Below are 21,424 nucleotides of genomic sequence, written 5' to 3'. Positions count from 1 at the left end.
CCCACCTATCCCATATCCCACCTATCCCATATCCCACCTGTCCCATATCCCACCTATCCCATATCCCTCCTATCCCATATCCCTCCTATCCCATATCCCACCTGTCCCATATCCCACCTATCCCATATCCCACCTGTCCCATATCCCACCTGTCCCATATCCCACCTATCCCATATCCCACCTATCCCATATCCCTCCTATCCCATATCCCACCTATCCCATATCCCACCTGTCCCATATCCCACCTATCCCATATCCCTCCTATCCCATATCCCACCTGTCCCATATCCCACCTGTCCCATATCCCTCCTATCCCATATCCCTCCTATCCCATATCCCACCTGTCCCATATCCCACCTGTCCCATATCCCACCTATCCCATATCCCACCTGTCCCATATCCCTCCTATCCCATATCCCTCCTATCCCATATCCCACCTGTCCCATATCCCACCTGTCCCATATCCCACCTGTCCCATATCCCACCTATCCCATATCCCACCTGTCCCATATCCCTCCTATCCCATATCCCTCCTATCCCATATCCCACCTATCCCATATCCCTCCTATCCCATATCCCTCCTATCCGATATCCCTCCTATCCCATATCCCACCTATCCCATATCCCTCCTATCCCATATCCCTCCTATCCCATATCCCACCTGTCCCATATCCCACCTATCCGATATCCCTCCTATCCCGTATCCCTCCTATCCCATATCCCTCCTATCCCATATCCCTCCTATCCCATATCCCACCTGTCCCATATCCCACCTATCCCATATCCCTCCTATCCCATATCCCACCTGTCCCATATCCCACCTATCCCATATCCCTCCTATCCCATATCCCACCTGTCCCATATCCCACCTGTCCCATATCCCTCCTATCCCATATCCCTCCTATCCCACCTGTCCCATATCCCTCCTATCCCATATCCCTCCTATCCCATATCCCTCCTATCCCATATCCCTCCTATCCCATATCCCTCCTATCCCATATCCCACCTATCCCATATCCCACCTATCCCATATCCCACGTGTCCCATATCCCTCCTATCCCATATCCCACCTATCCCATATCCCTCCTATCCCATATCCCTCCTATCCCATATCCTACCTGTCCCATATCCCACCTATCCCATATCCCTCCTATCCCATATCCCACCTATCCCATATCCCACCGATCCCATATCCCACCTGTCCCATATCCCTCCTATCCCATATCCCTCCTATCCCATATCCCACCTGTCCCATATCCCACCTATCCCATATCCCTCCTATCCCATATCCCACCTATCCCATATCCCACCTATCCCATATCCCACCTGTCCCATATCCCTCCTATCCCATATCCCTCCTATCCCATATCCCTCCTATCCCATATCCCACCTATCCCATATCCCACCTATCCCATATCCCACGTGTCCCATATCCCTCCTATCCCATATCCCACCTATCCCATATCCCTCCTATCCCATATCCCTCCTATCCCATATCCCACCTATCCCATATCCCACCTATCCCATATCCCTCCTATCCCATATCCCTCCTATCCCATATCCCTCCTATCCCATATCCCACGTGTCCCATATCCCACCTATCCCATATCCCTCCTATCCCATATCCCACGTGTCCCATATCCCTCCTATCCCATATCCCACCTATCCCATATCCCTCCTATCCCATATCCCACCTATCCCATATCCCTCCTATCCCATATCCCTCCTATCCCATATCCCACTTATCCCATATCCCTCCTATCCCATATCCCTCCTATCCCATATCCCACCTATCCCATATCCCTCCTATCCCATATCCCACCTATCCCATATCCCTCCTATCCCATATCCCTCCTATCCCATATCCCTCCTATCCCATATCCCACCTATCCCATATCCCTCCTATCCCATATCCCTCCTATCCCATATCCCACCTATCCCATATCCCTCCTATCCCATATCCCTCCTATCCCATATCCCACCTATCCCATATCCCTCCTATCCCATATCCCACCTATCCCATATCCCACCTATCTCCTATCCCACCTATCCCATATCCCACCTATCCCATATCCCTCCTATCCCATATCCCTCCTATCCCATATCCCTCCTATCCCATATCCCACCTATCCCATATCCCTCCTATCCCATATCCCTCCTATCCCATATCCCACCTATCCCATATCCCTCCTATCCCATATCCCACCTATCCCATATCCCACCTATCCCATATCCCTCCTATCCCATATCCCTCCTATCCCATATCCCTCCTATCCCATATCCCACCTATCCCATATCCCACCTGTCCCATATCCCTCCTATCCCATATCCCACCTGTCCCATATCCCTCCTATCCCATATCCCTCCTATCCCATATCCCACCTATCCCATATCCCACCTATCTCCTATCCCACCTATCCCATATCCCTCCTATCCCATATCCCTCCTATCCCATATCCCTCCTATCCCATATCCCTCCTATCCCATATCCCACCTGTCCCATATCCCTCCTATCCCATATCCCACCTGTCCCATATCCCACCTGTCCCATATCCCTCCTGTCCCATATCCCACCTGTCCCATATCCCACCTATCCCATATCCATATCCCATATCCCATACCCCATACCCCATATCCCATATCCCATATCCCATATCCCGTACCCAATACCCCATACCCCATATCCCATATCCTTATCCCATATCCCATATCCCATATCCAATACCCCATACCCCATACCCCATACCCATACCCCATATCCCATACCCCATTCCCCATACCCCATACCCCATATCCCATACCCCGTATCCCATATCCCATACCCCATATCCCATACCCCATACCCCATATCCCATACCCCATACCCAATATCCCATATCCCATACCCCATATCCCATATCCCATATCCCATATCCCATACCCCATACCCCATACCCCATATCCCATACCCCATATCTCATACCCCATATCCCATATCCCATATCCCATATCCCATACCCCATATCCCATATCCCATACCCCATACCCCATATCCCATATCCCATATCCCATACCCCATATCCCATACCCCATACCCCATATCCCATATCCCATATCCCATACCCCATATCCCATACCCCATATCCCATATCCCATACCCCATATCCCATACCCCATATCCCATACCCCATACCCCATATCCCATACCCCATATCCCATACCCCATACCCCATATCCCATATCCCATATCCCATATCCCATACCCCATATCCCATACCCCATACCCCATATCCCATACCCCATACCCCATATCCCATACCCCATATCCCATACCCCATACCCCATATCCCATATCCCATATCCCATATCCCATACCCCATATCCCATATCCCATATCCCATACCCCATACCCCATATCCCATATCCCATACCCCATATCCCATATCCCATATCCCATACCCCATATCCCATACCCCATACCCCATATCCCATACCCCATATCCCATACCCCATACCCCATATCCCATATCCCATATCCCATATCCCATACCCCATATCCCATATCCCATATCCCATACCCCATACCCCATATCCCATATCCCATACCCCATATCCCATACCCCATATCCCATATCCCCATATCCCATATCCCATATCCCATATCCCATACCCCATACCCCATATCCCATATCCCATATCCCATACCCCATATCCCATACCCCATACCCCATACCCCATATCCCATACCCCATATCCCATACCCCATACCCCATATCCCATATCCCATACCCCATATCCCATATCCCATATCCCCATACCCCATATCCCATATCCCATACCCCATACCCCATATCCCATATCCCATATCCCATATCCCATACCCCATACCCCATATCCCATATCCCATACCCCATACCCCATATCCCATACCCCATATCCCATATCCCATATCCCATACCCCATACCCCATATCCCATATCCCATATCCCATATCCCATACCCCATACCCCATACCCCATATCCCATATCCCATACCCCATACCCCATATCCCATATCCCATATCCCATATCCCATACCCCATACCCATATCCCATATCCCATACCCCATACCCCATATCCCATACCCCATATCCCATATCCCATATCCCATATCCCATACCCCATACCCCATATCCCATATCCCATATCCCATACCCCATATCCCATACCCCATATCCCATATCCCATACCCCATATCCCATATCCCATACCCCATATCCCATATCCCATATCCCATATCCCATACCCCATATCCCATATCCCATATCCCATACCCCATATCCCATATCCCATACCCCATATCCCATACCCATATCCCATATCCCATACCCCATATCCCATACCCCATACCCCATATCCCATATCCCATATCCCATACCCCATATCCCATATCCCATACCCCATATCCCATACCCCATATCCCATACCCCATATCCCATACCCCATACCCCATATCCCATACCCCATATCCCATATCCCATACCCCATATCCCATACCCCATATCCCATATCCCATACCCCATATCCCATATCCCATATCCCATACCCCATATCCCATACCCCATATCCCATATCCCATACCCCATACCCCATATCCCATACCCCATATCCCATACCCCATATCCCATATCCCATACCCCATACCCCATACCCCATACCCATATCCCATATCCCATACCCCATACCCATATCCCATACCCCATATCCCATATCCCATACCCCATACCCCATATCCCATACCCCATACCCCATATCCCATATCCCATACCCCATACCCCATACCCCATATCCCATATCCCATACCCCATACCCCATATCCCATATCCCATATCCCATACCCATATCCCATATCCCATATCCCATATCCCATACCCCATACCCCATATCCCATACCCATACCCATACCCCATATCCCATATCCATACCCCATACCCCATATCCATATCCCATACCCCATACCCCATATCCCATATCCCATATCCCATATCCCATACCCCATACCCCATATCCCATACCCCATACCCCATACCCCATATCCCATATCCCATACCCCATACCCCATATCCCATATCCCATATCCCATACCCCATATCCCATATCCCATATCCCATACCCCATATCCCATATCCCATACCCCATATCCCATACCCCATACCCCATACCCCATATCCCATATCCCATATCCCATACCCCATATCCCATATCCCATATCCCATACCCCATACCCCATATCCCATATCCCATATCCCTACCCCATACCCCATATCCCATATCCCATATCCCATAACCCATATCCCATACCCATATCCCATACCCCATACCCATACCCATACCCCATATCCCATATCCCATACCCAATACCCCATATCCCATATCCCATATCCCATACCCCATATCCCATATCCCATATCCCATACCCCATATCCCATATCCCATACCCCATATCCCATATCCCCATACCCCATACCCCATATCCCATATCCCATACCCCATACCCCATATCCCATATCCCATATCCCATACCCCATATCCCATATCCCATATCCCATACCCCATATCCCATATCCCATACCCCATATCCCATACCCCATACCCATACCCCATACCCCATATCCCATATCCCATATCCATACCCCATATCCCATATCCCATACCCCATATCCCATATCCCATACCCCATATCCCATACCCCATACCCCATACCCCATATCCCATATCCCATATCCCATACCCCATATCCCATATCCCATACCCCATACCCCATACCCCATATCCCATATCCCATACCCCATACCCCATATCCCATATCCCATACCCCATATCCCATACCCCATATCCCATATCCCATATCCCATACCCCATATCCCATATCCCATATCCCATACCCCATACCCATACCCATTCCCATACCCCATATCCCATATCCCATATCCCATACTCCATATCCCATATCCCATACCCCATACCCCATACCCCATATCCCATACCCCATACCCCATATCCCATATCCCATATCCCATACCCCATATCCCATATCCCATATCCCATACCCCATATCCCATATCCCATACCCCATATCCCATATCCCATATCCCATATCCCATACCCCATATCCCATATCCCATATCCCATATCCCATACCCCATATCCCATATCCCATATCCCATACCCCATATCCCATATCCCATATCCCATACCCCATATCCTATACCCCATATCCCATATCCCATACCCCATATCCCATATCCCATATCCCATATCCCATATCCCATATCCCATACCCCATATCCCATATCCCATATCCCATACCCCATACCCCATATCCCATATCCCATATCCCATACCCCATACCCCATACCCCATATCCCATACCCCATACCCCATATCCCATATCCCATATCCCATACCCCATATCCCATATCCCATACCCCATATCCCATATCCCATATCCCATACCCCATATCCCATATCCCATACCCCATATCCCATATCCCATATCCCATATCCCATATCCCATATCCCATACCCCATATCCCATATCCCATACCCCATATCCCATACCCCATATCCCATATCCCATATCCCATATCCCATATCCCATACCCCATATCCCATACCCCATATCCCATACCCCATATCCCATATCCCATACCCCATACCCCATATCCCATATCCCATATCCCATATCCCATATCCCATATCCCATACCCCATACCCCATATCCCATACCCCATATCCCATATCCCATACCCCATATCCCATACCCCATACCCCATATCCCATACCCCATATCCCATACCCCATATCCCATATCCCATATCCCATACCCCATATCCCATATCCCATATCCCATATCCCATACCCCATATCCCATATCCCATATCCCATATCCCATACCCCATATCCCATATCCCATATCCCATACCCCATATCCCATATCCCATATCCCATACCCCATATCCTATACCCCATATCCCATATCCCATACCCCATATCCCATATCCCATACCCCATATCCCATATCCCATATCCCATATCCCATACCCCATATCCCATATCCCATATCCCATACCCCATACCCCATATCCCATATCCCATATCCCATACCCCATACCCCATACCCCATATCCCATACCCCATACCCCATATCCCATATCCCATATCCCATACCCCATATCCCATATCCCATACCCCATATCCCATATCCCATATCCCATACCCCATATCCCATATCCCATACCCCATATCCCATATCCCATATCCCATACCCCATATCCCATATCCCATACCCCATATCCCATACCCCATATCCCATATCCCATATCCCATATCCCATATCCCATACCCCATATCCCATACCCCATATCCCATACCCCATATCCCATATCCCATACCCCATACCCCATATCCCATATCCCATATCCCATATCCCATATCCCATATCCCATACCCCATACCCCATATCCCATACCCCATATCCCATATCCCATACCCCATATCCCATACCCCATACCCCATATCCCATACCCCATATCCCATACCCCATATCCCATATCCCATATCCCATATATCCCATATCCCATACCCCATACCCCATATCCCATATCCCATATCCCATACCCCATATCCCATATCCCATATCCCATACCCCATATCCCATATCCCATACCCCATATCCCATACCCCATATCCCATATCCCATATCCCATATCCCATATCCCATACCCCATACCCCATATCCCATACCCCATATCCCATATCCCATATCCCATACCCCATACCCCATATCCCATATCCCATACCCCATATCCCATACCCCATATCCCATATCCCATATCCCATATCCCATATCCCATATCCCATATCCCATACCCCATACCCCATATCCCATATCCCATATCCCATACCCCATACCCCATATCCCATATCCCATATCCCATATCCCATATCCCATATCCCATACCCCATATCCCATACCCCATATCCCATATCCCATATCCCATATCCCATATCCCATATCCCATACCCCATATCCCATATCCCATATCCCACCCTGTCCCCAGGGTATTCCCAAACCCTTCACTGAGGTGATCAAGGCCAACATCGGTGACGCTCACGCCATGGGGCAGAAACCGATCACCTTCCTGCGCCAGGTACGGGAGCTGGGGGCCTGCCCCATTGAGGTGCCCCTGCCCCATTGAGGTGCCCCTGCCCCATTGGGGTGCCCCTGCCCCATTGAAGTGCCCCTGCCCCATTGAGGTGCCCCTGCCCCATTGGGGTGCCCCTGCCCCATTGGGCTGCCCCTGCCCCATTGAGGTGCCCCTGCCCCATTGGGCTGCCCCTGCCCCTTTGGGCTGCCCCTGCCCCATTGGGCTGCCCCTGCCCCATTGAGGTGCCCCTGCCCCATTGGGGTGCCCCTGCCCCATTGAGGTGCCCCTGCCCCATTGGGGTGCCCCTGCCCCATTGGGGTGCCCCTGCCCCATTGAGGTGCCCCTGCCCCATTGGGGTGCCCCTGCCCCATTGAGGTGCCCCTGCCCCATTGGGGTGCCCCTGCCCCGTTGAGGTGCCCCTGCCCCATTGGGGTGCCCCTGCCCCATTGGGGTGCCCCTGCCCCATTGAGGTGCCCCTGCCCCATTGGGGTGCCCCTGCCCCGTTGAGGTGCCCCTGCCCCATTGGGGTGCCCCTGCCCCATTGGGGTGCCCCTGCCCCATTGAGGTGCCCCTGCCCCATTGGGGTACCCCTGCCCCATTGAGGTGCCCCTGCCCCATTGGGCTGCCCCTGCCCCGTTGAGGTGCCCCTGCCCCATTGGGGTGCCCCTGCCCCATTGAGGTGCCCCTGCCCCGTTGGGCTGCCCCTGCCCCGTTGAGGTGCCCCTGCCCCATTGAGGTGCCCCTGCCCCATTGAGGTGCCCCTGCCCCTTTGGGGTGCCCCTGCCCCATTGAAGTGCCCCTGCCCCATTGAGGTGCCCCTGCCCCATTGGGGTGCCCCTGCCCCTTTGGGCTGCCCCTGCCCCATTGGGCTGCCCCTGCCCCATTGAGGTGCCCCTGCCCCATTGGGCTGCCCCTGCCCCATTGGGCTGCCCCTGCCCCATTGAGGTGCCCCTGCCCCATTGGGCTGCCCCTGCCCCTTTGGGCTGCCCCTGCCCCATTGGGCTGCCCCTGCCCCATTGAGGTGCCCCTGCCCCATTGGGGTGCCCCTGCCCCATTGAGGTGCCCCTGCCCCATTGGGGTACCCCTGCCCCATTGAGGTGCCCCTGCCCCGTTGAGGTGCCCCTGCCCCATTGGGCTGCCCCTGCCCCATTGGGCTGCCCCTGCCCCATTGAGGTGCCCCTGCCCCATTGGGCTGCCCCTGCCCCGTTGAGGTGCCCCTGCCCCATTGGGCTGCCCCTGCCCCATTGGGCTGCCCCTGCCCCATTGGGGTGCCCCTGCCCCATTGGGCTGCCCCTGCCCCATTGAGGTGCCCCACATCCCTTTGGGGTGCCCCATATCCCACTGTGCTTCCCCTGTTCCATTGAGGTCCCTGATACCCCACTGATGTCCCCAGAGCCCCATTGCTGTCCCTGTGCCCCACTGATGTGCCCATGCCCCATTGATGTCTCTGGTGCCCCGTTGCTCCCCCATTGCCACCCCATTGCTGCCCCATCGCTGCCCCATCGCCGCCCCATCGCTGCCCCATCGCTGCCCCATCGCTGCCCCATCCCTGCCCCATCGCTGCCCCATCGCTGCCCCATCGCCGCCCCATCGCCGCCCCATCGCTGCCCCATCGCTGCCCCATCGCTGCCCCATCCCTGCCCCATCGCTGCCCCATCCCTGCCCCATCGCTGCCCCATCGCCGCCCCATCGCCGCCCCATCCCTGCCCCATCGCTGCCCCATCCCTGCCCCATTGCTGCCCCATCCCTGCCCCATCGCTGCCCCATCCCTGCCCCATTGCTGCCCCATCGCTGCCCCATCGCCGCCCCATCGCTGCCCCATCGCTGCCCCATCCCTGCCCCATCGCTGCCCCATCCCTGCCCCATTGCTGCCCCATCGCTGCCCCATCGCCGCCCCATCGCCGCCCCATCGCCGCCCCATCCCTGCCCCATCGCTGCCCCATCGCTGCCCCATCCCTGCCCCATCCCTGCCCCATCGCTGCCCCATCCCTGCCCCATCGCTGCCCCATCGCTGCCCCATCGCTGCCCCATCGCTGCCCCATCGCTGCCCCATCGCTGCCCCATCGCTGCCCCATCCCTGCCCCATCGCTGCCCCATCGCTGCCCCATCCCTGCCCCATCCCTGCCCCATCCCTGCCCCATCGCTGCCCCATCCCTGCCCCATCCCTGCCCCATCCCTGCCCCATCCCTGCCCCATCACTGCCCCATCGCTGCCCCATCCCTGCCCCATCCCTGCCCCATTGCTGCCCCATCGCTGCCCCATCCCTGCCCCATCGCTGCCCCATCGCTGCCCCATCCCTGCCCCCATCCCTGCCCCATCCCTGCCCCCATCCCTGCCCCATCCCTGCCCCCATCCCTGCCCCATCGCTGCCCCATCCCTGCCCCATCCCTACCCCATCCCTGCCCCCATCCCTGCCCCATCCCTGCCCCCATCCCTGCCCCATCCCTGCCCCCATCCCTGCCCCATCCCTGCCCCATCCCTGCCCCATCGCTGCCCCATCCCTGCCCCATTGCCGTGCCCGCAGGTGGCCGCGCTCTGCCTGTACCCGGAGCTGCTCTCGGACCCCTCCATCCCCGAGGACGCCAAAGCTCGAGCCCGGCGCCTGCTGGAGGCGTGCGCGGGGCAGAGCGCGGGTGAGCGGGGCTCTGACGTCACCCACAGGGGGCAGTGACGTCACCCACAGGGGGCAGTGACGTCACCCACAGGGGGCACTGATGTCACCCGTGGGGCACTGACGTCACCCATGGGTCAGTGACATCACCTAAGGGACACTGGTGTCACCTGTGGGGCATTGGTGTCACCTATGGAGCACTGACATCACCTATAGGACATCGGTGTCCCCTATAGGACATCGGTGTCCCCTATAGAACATCGGTGTCCCCTATAGGACATCGGTGTCCCCTATAGGACATTGGTGTCCCCTATAGGACATCGGTGTCCCCTATAGAACATCGGTGTCCCCTATAGGACATTGGTGTCCCCTATAGAACATCGGTGTCCCCTATAGAACATCGGTGTCCCCTATAGGACCTTGGTGTCCCCTATAGAACATTGGTGTCCCCTATAGAACATCGGTGTCCCCTATAGGACCTTGGTGTCCCCTATAGAACATCGGTGTCCCCTATAGGACATCGGTGTCCCCTATAGAACATCGGTGTCCCCTATAGGACACTGGTGTCCCCTATAGAACATCGGTGTCCCCTATAGAACATCGGTGTCCCCTATAGGACCTTGGTGTCCCCTATAGAACATCGGTGTCCCCTATAGGACATCGGTGTCCCCTATAGGACATTGGTGTCCCCTATAGGACACTGGTGTCCCCTATAGAACATCGGTGTCCCCTATAGGACATTGGTGTCCCCTATAGGACATCGGTGTCCCCTATAGGACATTGGTGTCCCCTATAGGACACTGGTGTCCCCTATAGAACATCGGTGTCCCCTATAGGACATTGGTGTCCCCTATAGGACATCGGTGTCCCCTATAGGACATTGGTGTCCCCTATAGAACATCGGTGTCCCCTATAGGACATCGGTGTCCCCTATAGGACATTGGTGTCCCCTATAGGACACTGGTGTCCCCTATAGAACATCGGTGTCCCCTATAGAACATTGGTGTCCCCTATAGGACATCGGTGTCCCCTATAGAACATCGGTGTCCCCTATAGAACATTGGTGTCCCCTATAGGACATCGGTGTCCCCTATAGGACACTGGTGTCCCCTATAGAACATCGGTGTCCCCTATAGGACATCGGTGTCCCCTATAGGACATCGGTGTCCCCTATAGAACATCGGTGTCCCCTATAGGACATCGGTGTCCCCTATAGAACATCGGTGTCCCCTATAGGACATTGGTGTCCCCTATAGAACATCGGTGTCCCCTATAGGACATCGGTGTCCCCTATAGGACATCGGTGTCCCCTATAGGCCACTGGTGTCCCCTATAGAACATCGGTGTCCCCTATAGAACATCGGTGTCCCCTATAGGACCTTGGTGTCCCCTATAGAACATCGGTGTCCCCTATAGGACATCGGTGTCCCCTATAGAACATCGGTGTCCCCTATAGGACACTGGTGTCCCCTATAGAACATCGGTGTCCTCTATAGAACACTGGTGTCCCCTATAGAACATTGGTGTCCCCTATAGAACATCGGTGTCCCCTATAGGACATTGGTGTCCCCTATAGGACATCGGTGTCCCCTTGATGTCCCCTTGGGGATCTTGAGCATCACTTTTGGGGCCCTGGTGTCCCCTTCAGGCCCCTCCATCGTTGCCTTCAGACCCTCACCCCCCCGGCCCCGCTGTCCCCGTGTCCCCCCCCAGGCTCCTACAGCGCCAGCCCCGGCCTGGACCTGGTGCGCGGGGACGTGGCGCGGTTCCTGCAGCGCCGCGATGGGGTCCCCGCCAACCGCGACCACATCTTCCTGTCCACGGGCGCCAGCGACGCCATCGTGGTAACAGCGCCCAAACCCCAACCCCGGCACCCCCAAACCCAACCCCGGCACCCCCAAACCCAACCCCGGCACCCCCAAACCCCAACCCCGTCACCCCCAAACCCAACCCCGGCACCCCCAAACCACCCCCAAACCCAACCCCGGCACCCCCAAACCACCCCCAAACCCCAACCCCGGCACCCCCAAACCCAACCCCGGCACCCCAAAAACACCCCCAAACCCCCAACCCCAGCACCCCCAAACTCCCAACCCCGGCACCCCCAAACCCCAACCCCGGCACCCCCAAACCCAACCCCGGCACCCCCAAACCCCAACCCCGGCACCCCAAAAACACCCCCAAACCCCCAACCCCGGCACCCCCAAACCCAACCCCGGCACCCCCAAACCCCAACCCCGGCACCCCCAAACCCAACCCCGGCACCCCCAAACCACCCCCAAACCCCAACCCCGGCACCCCCAAACCCAACCCCGGCACCCCCAAACCCAACCCCAGCACCCCAAAAACACCCCCAAACCCCAACCCCGGCACCCCAAAAACACCCCCAAACCCCCAACCCCGGCACCCCCAAACCCAACCCCGGCACCCCCAAACCCCAACCCCGGCACCCCCAAACCCAACCCCGGCACCCCCAAACCCAACCCCGGCACCCCAAAAACACCCCCAAACCCCAACCCCGGCACCCCCAAACCCAACCCCGGCACCCCCAAACCCAACCCCGGCACCCCAAAAACACCCCCAAACCCCAACCCCGGCACCCCCAAACCCAACCCCGGCACCCCCAAACCCCCAACCCCGGCACCCCCAAACCCAACCCCGGCACCCCCAAACCCCAACCCCTGCACCCCCAACCCCAACCCCGGCACCCCCAAACCCCAACCCCGGCACCCCCAAACCCCCCCTTTCCCCCCGGGGTCTCTGCCGGGGCTGGCTCCGGTCCCGTGCCCCCACCGTGTCCCCCTGCCCGCACCGCTCCCACCCTGTCCCCGTGCCCCCATCCCTGGGTCCCCGCCGTCCCCCTGCCCGCACCGCGGTGTCCTCACACCATCCCCGTGCCCACATTGTCCCTGTGCCACCCCAGTGCCCTGCATCCCTGTCCCCACGATGTCCCCACCATGTCCCCATGCCCATCCCCTCTATCTCCACACCACCCCATCCCCATCCCATTGCATCCCCCCCATCCCCCCCCATTGTCTCCCCCATCCCCCCCCATTGTCTCCCCCACCCCCCCATTGTCTCCCCCACCCCCCCATTGTCTCCCCCCACCGCCCCATTGTCTCCCCCATCCCCCCCATTGTCTCCCCCCACCGCCCCATTGTCTCCCCCATCCCCCCCATTGTCTCCCCCACCCCCCCATTGTCTCCCCCATCCCCCCCATTGTCTCCCCCACCCCCCCATTGTCTCCCCCATCCCCCCCCATTGTCTCCCCCCCATTGTCTCCCCCATCCCCCCCCCATTGTCTCCCCCCCCCCATTGTGCCCCGTTCCCTCTCCCACGGCCGCCCCGTCCCCTCCGTCCCGCAGACGATGCTGAAGCTGCTGGTGTCGGGCTCGGGGCGGGGGCGCACGGGGGTGCTGGTGCCAGTCCCGCAGTACCCGCTCTACTCGGCGGCCATCGCCGAGCTCGACGCCGTGCAGCTCAGCTACTTCCTGGACGAGGAGCACGTCTGGGCCCTGGACATGGCCGAGCTGCGGCGGGCGCTGGCCGAGGGCCGGAGCCGGAGCTGCCCCCGCGTGCTCTGCATCATCAACCCCGGCAACCCCACCGGTACCCAGCGCCGGGATGGGAGCCCGCGGGTGGGAGACACGGGGGTGGGATCCATAGGTTGGGGTGGGAAACATGGGCATGGGAGACATGGGATTGGATGGGAGCCATGGGATGGGAGACATGGGGATGGGATCCATAGGTTGGGGTGGGAGACATGGGCATGGGAGACATGGGATTGGATGGGAGCCATGGGATGGGAGACATGGGAATGGGATCCATAGGTTGGGGTGGGAAACATGGGCATGGGAGACATGGGATTGGATGGGAGCCATGGGATGGGAGACATGGGAATGGGATCCATAGGTTGGGGTGGGAGACATGGGCATGGGAGACATGGGATTGGATGGGAGCCATGGGATGGGAGACATGGGATGGGATCCATAGGTTGGGGTGGGAAACATGGGCATGGGAGACATGGGATTGGATGGGAGCCATGGGATGGGAGACATGGGAATGGGATCCATAGGTTGGGGTGGGAAACATGGGCATGGGAGACATGGGATTGGATGGGAGCCATGGGATGGGAGACATGGGATAGGATCCATAGGTTGGGATGGGATGGGAGACATGGGAATGGGATCCATAGGTTGGGATGGGAAACGTAGGCATGAGAGACATGGGATTGGATGGGAGCCATGGGATGGGAGCCATGGGATGGGTTCCATAGGTTGGGGTGGGAGACATGGGGATGGGAGACATGGGATAGGATCCATAGGTTGGGATGGGATGGGAGACATGGGAATGGGATCCATAGGTTGGGATGGGAGACATGGAGATGGGAGACATGGGGATGGGATCCATAGGTTGGGATGGGAGACATGGAGATGGAAGACATGGGGATGGGATCCATAGGTTGGGGTGGGAACCGTGGGATGGGATGGGAGACATTGGGATGGGAGACACGGGGATGGGATCCATAGGTTTGGGTGGGAAACATGGGCATGAGAGACATGGGATTGGATGGGAGCCATGGGATGGGAGCCATGGGATGGGATCCATAGGTTGGGGTGAGAGACATGGGGATGGGATCCATAGGTTTGGGTGGGAGACATGGGCATGAGAGACATGGGATTGGATGGGAGCCATGGGATGGGAGCCATGGGATGGGATCCATAGGTTGGGGTGGGAGACATGGGGATGGGAGACATGGGATAGGATCCATAGGTTGGGATGGGAGACATGGAGATGGAAGACATGGGGATGGGATCCATAGGTTGGGGTGGGAACCGTGGGATGGGATGGGAGACAGTGGGATGGGAGACATGGGGATGGGATCCATAGGTTGGGATGGGAAACATGGGCATGGGAGACATGGGATTGGATGGGAGCCATGGGATGGGAGCCATGGGATGGGATCCATAGGTTGGGGTGAGAGACATGGGGATGGGATCCATAGGTTTGGGTGGGAGACATGGGGATGGGAGACATAGGATGGGATCCATAGGTTGGGATGGGATGGGAGACATGGGATGGGACCCATAGGTTGGGATGGGATGGAAGACATGGGGATGGGATCCATAGGTTGGGATGGGAGACATGGGAATGGGATGGAAGACATGAGGATGGGATCCATAGGTTGGGATGGGAGACAGAGATGGGATCCATAGGTTGGGATGGGATGGAAGACATGGAGGTGAGATCCATAGGTTGGGGTGGGAGCCATGGGGATGGGAGCCATGGGATGGGATGGAAGACATGGGGATGGGCTACATGGGGATGGGATGGGAGACATGGAGATGGAAGACATGGAATGGGAGCCATGGGATGGGAGCCATGGGATGGGAGCCATGGGATGGGAGCCATGGGATGGGATCCATAGGTTGGGGTGGGAGACATGGGGATGGGAACCATGGGGATGGGATACCAAGACTGGAATGGAACTCCAGGGGTGCTAAACCAAGACTGGAATGGGACCCTGGGATGAGATCCATCAGTTGGGATGGGAGCCATGGGGATGGGAGCTATAGGATGGAATGGGAGCCATGGGTTGGGATGGGATCCATAGGTGGGGATGGGACCCGTGGGGATGGGAGCTATAGGATGGAATGGGAGCCATGGGTTGGGATGGGATCCATAGGTGGGGATGGGACCCCTGGGAATGGGAGCTATAGGATGGAATGGGAGCCATGGGTTGGGATGGGATCCATAGGTGGGGATGGGACCCCTGGGAATGGGAGCTATAGGATGGAATGGGAGCCATTGGTTGGGAGGGGATCCATAGGTGGGGATGGGACCCGTGGGGATGGGAGCTATAGGATGGAATGGGAGCCATGGGTTGGGATGGGATCCATAGGTGGGGATGGGACCCCTGGGAATGGGAGCTATAGGATGGAATGGGAGCCATGGGTTGGGAGGGGATCCATAGGTGGGGATGGGACCCGTGGGGATGGGAGCTATAGGATGGGAGCCCTGGGGATGGGATGGGAGCCATAGACTGGGAAGGGCCCCAGAGCCCCCGGGGCTGGATTGGGACCAGCCCAACCCACCCAGTTCTGGGTCTGAGCCCCACAACCCCCCCCCCCGATGCCCCCGTGCCCCCAGGCCAGGTCCAGAGCCGCGAATGCATGGAGGACGTCATCAGGTTCGCGTACGAGGAGCGGCTCTTCCTGATGGCCGACGAGGCGAGTGGGGCCCGCGGGAGCCCCTGCCCCACACCGGGGGGTCTCCCCCCACGGCCCTGACCCCCAACCGCCCCCCCAGGTCTACCAGGACAACGTCTACGCCGAGGGCTCCGTGTTCCACTCCTTCAAGAAGGTGCTGGTGGAGATGGGGCCGCCCTACTCGGAGACGGTGGAGCTGGCGTCCTTCCACTCCCTGTCCAAGGGCTTCACCGGAGAGTGAGTGGTGCCCATGGGGTCACTGCCCCACCGCTGCCGCCTCCGGGGTGGGGACGGTCCCATGGGTGCCAGAGGTGCCCTAGAGCTGGGTGGGGATGGAGGGGATGGGGGGCTGAGGGTGGAGAAGGTGATGCCACCGCCCAAGGGATGGCGTGGGTTGGGGATGGGGATGTCATGGCCCCATGGATGTCATGGATTGGGAATGGGGGTGTCATGGCCCCATGGATGCCATGGATTGGGAATGGGGGTGTCATGGCCCCATGGATGCCATGGATTGGGAATGGGGGTGTCATGGCCCCATGGATGTCATGGGTTGGGGATGGGGGTGTCATGGCCCCATGGATGCCATGGATTGGGAATGGGGGTGTCATGGCCCCATGGATGTCATGGGTTGGGAATGGGGGTGTCATGGCCCCATGGATGCCATGGATTGGGAATGGGGGTGTCATGGCCCCATGGATGTCATGAGTTGGGGATGGGGGTGTCATGGCCCCATGGATGTCATGGGTTGGGGATGGGGGTGTCATGGCCCCATGGATGCCATGGATTGGGAATGGGGGTGTCATGGCCCCATGGATGTCATGGGTTGGGAATGGGGGTGTCATGGCCCCATGGATGCCATGGATTGGGAATGGGGGTGTCATGGCCCCATGGATGTCATGGGTTGGGGATGGGGGTGTCATGGCCCCATGGATGTCATGGATTGGGAATGGGGGTGTCATGGCCCCATGGATGTCATGGATTAGGGATGGGGATGCTGTGGGCCCATGGGTACAAGGGTGAGGACAGTGATGCCGATGAATGCAGTGGGTTGGGGATGGGGATGCTGTGGCTCCTTGGATCTCCTGGGCTTGAGATGGAGATGCCACCACCCAATGGGTCTTCTGGGTTGGAGACAGGGATGCCATGGCCCCATGGGTTCAAGGGTGGGAATGGTGGTCCTCTACCCCATGGTATAGAGGCGGAGGGGGTGATTCCACCACCTCATGGATGCCATGGGTTGGGAATGGTGATGCTGTGGGTCCAAGGGAGGGGATGGTCCAGCCCAGCAGGCCCTAGAGCTGCCCCAGACCTGGCATGGGGGTGGAGGTGATGTGGGGCCAAGGGTGGAGAACACCATGGTGTCCCCATCCCAGCCCCATCCCTGGGTCCCTCTCCATAGGTTCCCGTGCAGGGGTCCCCATCCCAGCCCCATCCCTGGGTCCCTCTCCATAGGTTCCCGTGCAGGGGTCCCCATCCCAGCCCCATCCCTGGGTCCCTCTCCATAGGCTCCCATGCAGGGGTCCCCATCCCAGCCCCATCCCTGGGTCCCTCTCCATAGGTTCCCGTGCAGGGGTCCCCATCCCAGCCCCATCCCTGGGTCCCTCTCCATAGGCTCCCGTGCAGGGGTCCCCATCCCAGCCCCATCCCTGGGTCCCTCTCCATAGGCTCCCGTGCAGGGGTCCCCATCCCAGCCCCATCCCTGGGTCCCTCTCCATAGGCTCCCATGCAGGGGTCCCCATCCCAGCCCCATCCCTGGGTCCCCCTCCATAGGTTCCCATGCAGGGGTCCCCATCCCAGCCCCATCCCTGGGTCCCTCTCCATAGGCTCCCGTGCAGGGGTCCCCATCCCAGCCCCATCCCTGGGTCCCTCTCCATAGGTTCCCGTGCAGGGGTCCCCATCCCAGCCCCATCCCTGGGTCCCTCTCCATAGGCTCCCATGCAGGGGTCCCCATCCCAGCCCCATCCCTGGGTCCCTCTCCATAGGTTCCCGTGCAGGGGTCCCCATCCCAGCCCCATCCCTGGGTCCCTCTCCATAGGTTCCCGTGCAGGGGTCCCCATCCCAGCCCCATCCCTGGGTCCCTCTCCATAGGCTCCCGTGCAGGGGTCCCCATCCCAGCCCCATCCCTGGGTCCCTCTCCATAGGTTCCCGTGCAGGGGTCCCCATCCCAGCCCCATCCCTGGGTCCCTCTCCATAGGTTCCCATGCAGGGGTCCCCATCCCAGCCCCATCCCTGGGTCCCTCTCCATAGGTTCCCATGCAGGGGTCCCCATCCCAGCCCCATCCCTGGGTCCCTCTCCATAGGTTCCCGTGCAGGGGTCCCCATCCCAGCCCCATCCCTGGGTCCCTCTCCATAGGCTCCCATGCAGGGGTCCCCATCCCAGCCCCATCCCTGGGTCCCTCTCCATAGGTTCCCATCCATGGTCCCCATCCCAGCCCCATCCCTGGGTCCCTCTCCATAGGTTCCCATGCAGGGGTCCCCATCCCAGCCCCATCCCTGGGTCCATCTCCATAGGTTCCCATCCATGGTCCCCATCCCAGCCCCATCCCTGGGTCCCTCTCCATAGGTTCCCGTGCAGGGGTCCCCATCCCAGCCTCATCCCTGGGTCCCTCTCCATAGGTTCCCATGCAGGGGTCCCCATCCCAGCCCCATCCCTGGGTCCCTCTCCATAGGTTCCCATGCAGGGGTCCCCATCCCAGCCCCATCCCTGGGTCCCTCTCCATAGGTTCCCGTGCAGGGGTCCCCATCCCAGCCCCATCCCTGGGTCCCTCTCCATAGGTTCCCGTGCAGGGGTCCCCATCCCAGCCCCATCCCTGGGTCCCTCTCCATAGGTTCCCGTGCAGGGGTCCCCATCCCAGCCCCATCCCTGGGTCCCTCTCCATAGGTTCCCGTGCAGGGGTTCCCATCCCAGCCCCATCCCTGGGTCCCTCTCCATAGGTTCCCGTGCAGGGGTCCCCATCCCAGCCCCATCCCTGGGTCCCTCTCCATAGGTTCCCATGCAGGGGTCCCCATCCCAGCCCCATCCCTGGGTCCCTCTCCATAGGTTCCCATGCAGGGGTCCCCATCCCAGCCCCATCCCTGGGTCCCTCTCCATAGGCTCCCGTGCAGGGGTCCCCATCCCAGCCCCATCCCTGGGTCCCTCTCCATAGGCTCCCATGCAGGGGTCCCCATCCCAGCCCCATCCCTGGGTCCCTCTCCATAGGTTCCCGTGCAGGGGTCCCCATCCCAGCCCCATCCCTGGGTCCCTCTCCATAGGTTCCCGTGCAGGGGTCCCCATCCCAGCCCCATCCCTGGGTCCCTCTCCATAGGTTCCCGTGCAGGGGTCCCCATCCCAGCCCCATCCCTGGGTCCCTCTCCATAGGTTCCCGTGCAGGGGTCCCCATCCCAGCCCCATCCCTGGGTCCCTCTCCATAGGCTCCCGTGCAGGGGTCCCCATCCCAGCCCCATCCCTGGGTCCCTCTCCATAGGCTCCCATGCAGGGGTCCCCATCCCAGCCCCATCCCTGGGTCCCTCTCCATAGGTTCCCGTGCAGGGGTCCCCATCCCAGCCCCATCCCTGGGTCCCTCTCCATAGGCTCCCATGCAGGGGTCCCCATCCCAGCCCCATCCCTGGGTCCCTCTCCATAGGTTCCCGTGCAGGGGTCCCCATCCCAGCCCCATCCCTGGGTCCCTCTCCATAGGTTCCCATGCAGGGGTCCCCATCCCAGCCCCATCCCTGGGTCCCTCTCCATAGGTTCCCATGCAGGGGTCCCCATCCCAGCCCCATCCCTGGGTCCCTCTCCATAGGCTCCCGTGCAGGGGTCCCCATCCCAGCCCCATCCCTGGGTCCCTCTCCATAGGCTCCCATGCAGGGGTCCCCATCCCAGCCCCATCCCTGGGTCCCTCTCCATAGGTTCCCGTGCAGGGGTCCCCATCCCAGCCCCATCCCTGGGTCCCTCTCCATAGGTTCCCGTGCAGGGGTCCCCATCCCAGCCCCATCCCTGGGTCCCTCTCCATAGGTTCCCGTGCAGGGGTCCCCATCCCAGCCCCATCCCTGGGTCCCTCTCCATAGGTTCCCGTGCAGGGGTCCCCATCCCAGCCCCATCCCTGGGTCCCTCTCCATAGGCTCCCGTGCAGGGGTCCCCATCCCAGCCCCATCCCTGGGTCCCTCTCCATAGGCTCCCATGCAGGGGTCCCCATCCCAGCCCCATCCCTGGGTCCCTCTCCATAGGTTCCCGTGCAGGGGTCCCCATCCCAGCCCCATCCCTGGGTCCCTCTCCATAGGCTCCCATGCAGGGGTCCCCATCCCAGCCCCATCCCTGGGTCCCTCTCCATAGGTTCCCGTGCAGGGGTCCCCATCCCAGCCCCATCCCTGGGTCCCTCTCCATAGGTTCCCATGCAGGGGTCCCCATCCCAGCCCCATCCCTGGGTCCCTCTCCATAGGTTCCCGTGCAGGGGTC

The 21,424-nt window shown here is 58.9% G+C and overlaps 1 protein-coding gene across 1 annotated transcript in view; it reads left to right on the top strand.

Moving 5' to 3' along the window:
* GPT (glutamic--pyruvic transaminase) overlaps positions 1 to 21,424 on the top strand; it is a gene marked incomplete at both ends in the record, with an annotated part of 31,538 nt that overhangs the window by 2,514 nt on the left and 7,600 nt on the right. Inside the window, 6 exons of the mRNA XM_080610529.1 lie at positions 8,083 to 8,172; positions 10,694 to 10,802; positions 12,494 to 12,624; positions 14,146 to 14,389; positions 16,931 to 17,010; positions 17,090 to 17,226. Coding sequence (XP_080466655.1) covers positions 8,083 to 8,172; positions 10,694 to 10,802; positions 12,494 to 12,624; positions 14,146 to 14,389; positions 16,931 to 17,010; positions 17,090 to 17,226 — 791 coding nt within the window. The remainder of the gene's footprint in view (positions 1 to 8,082; positions 8,173 to 10,693; positions 10,803 to 12,493; positions 12,625 to 14,145; positions 14,390 to 16,930; positions 17,011 to 17,089; positions 17,227 to 21,424) is intronic.

Source organism: Psittacula echo (genome assembly GCF_963264785.1).
Source record: "Psittacula echo genome assembly, chromosome: 2".
NCBI classification, from domain to species: Eukaryota; Metazoa; Chordata; class Aves; order Psittaciformes; family Psittacidae; genus Psittacula; species Psittacula echo.
The sequence above is the reverse complement of the archived record's forward strand: the minus strand, read 5'-3'. Positions and strand labels throughout refer to the sequence as shown.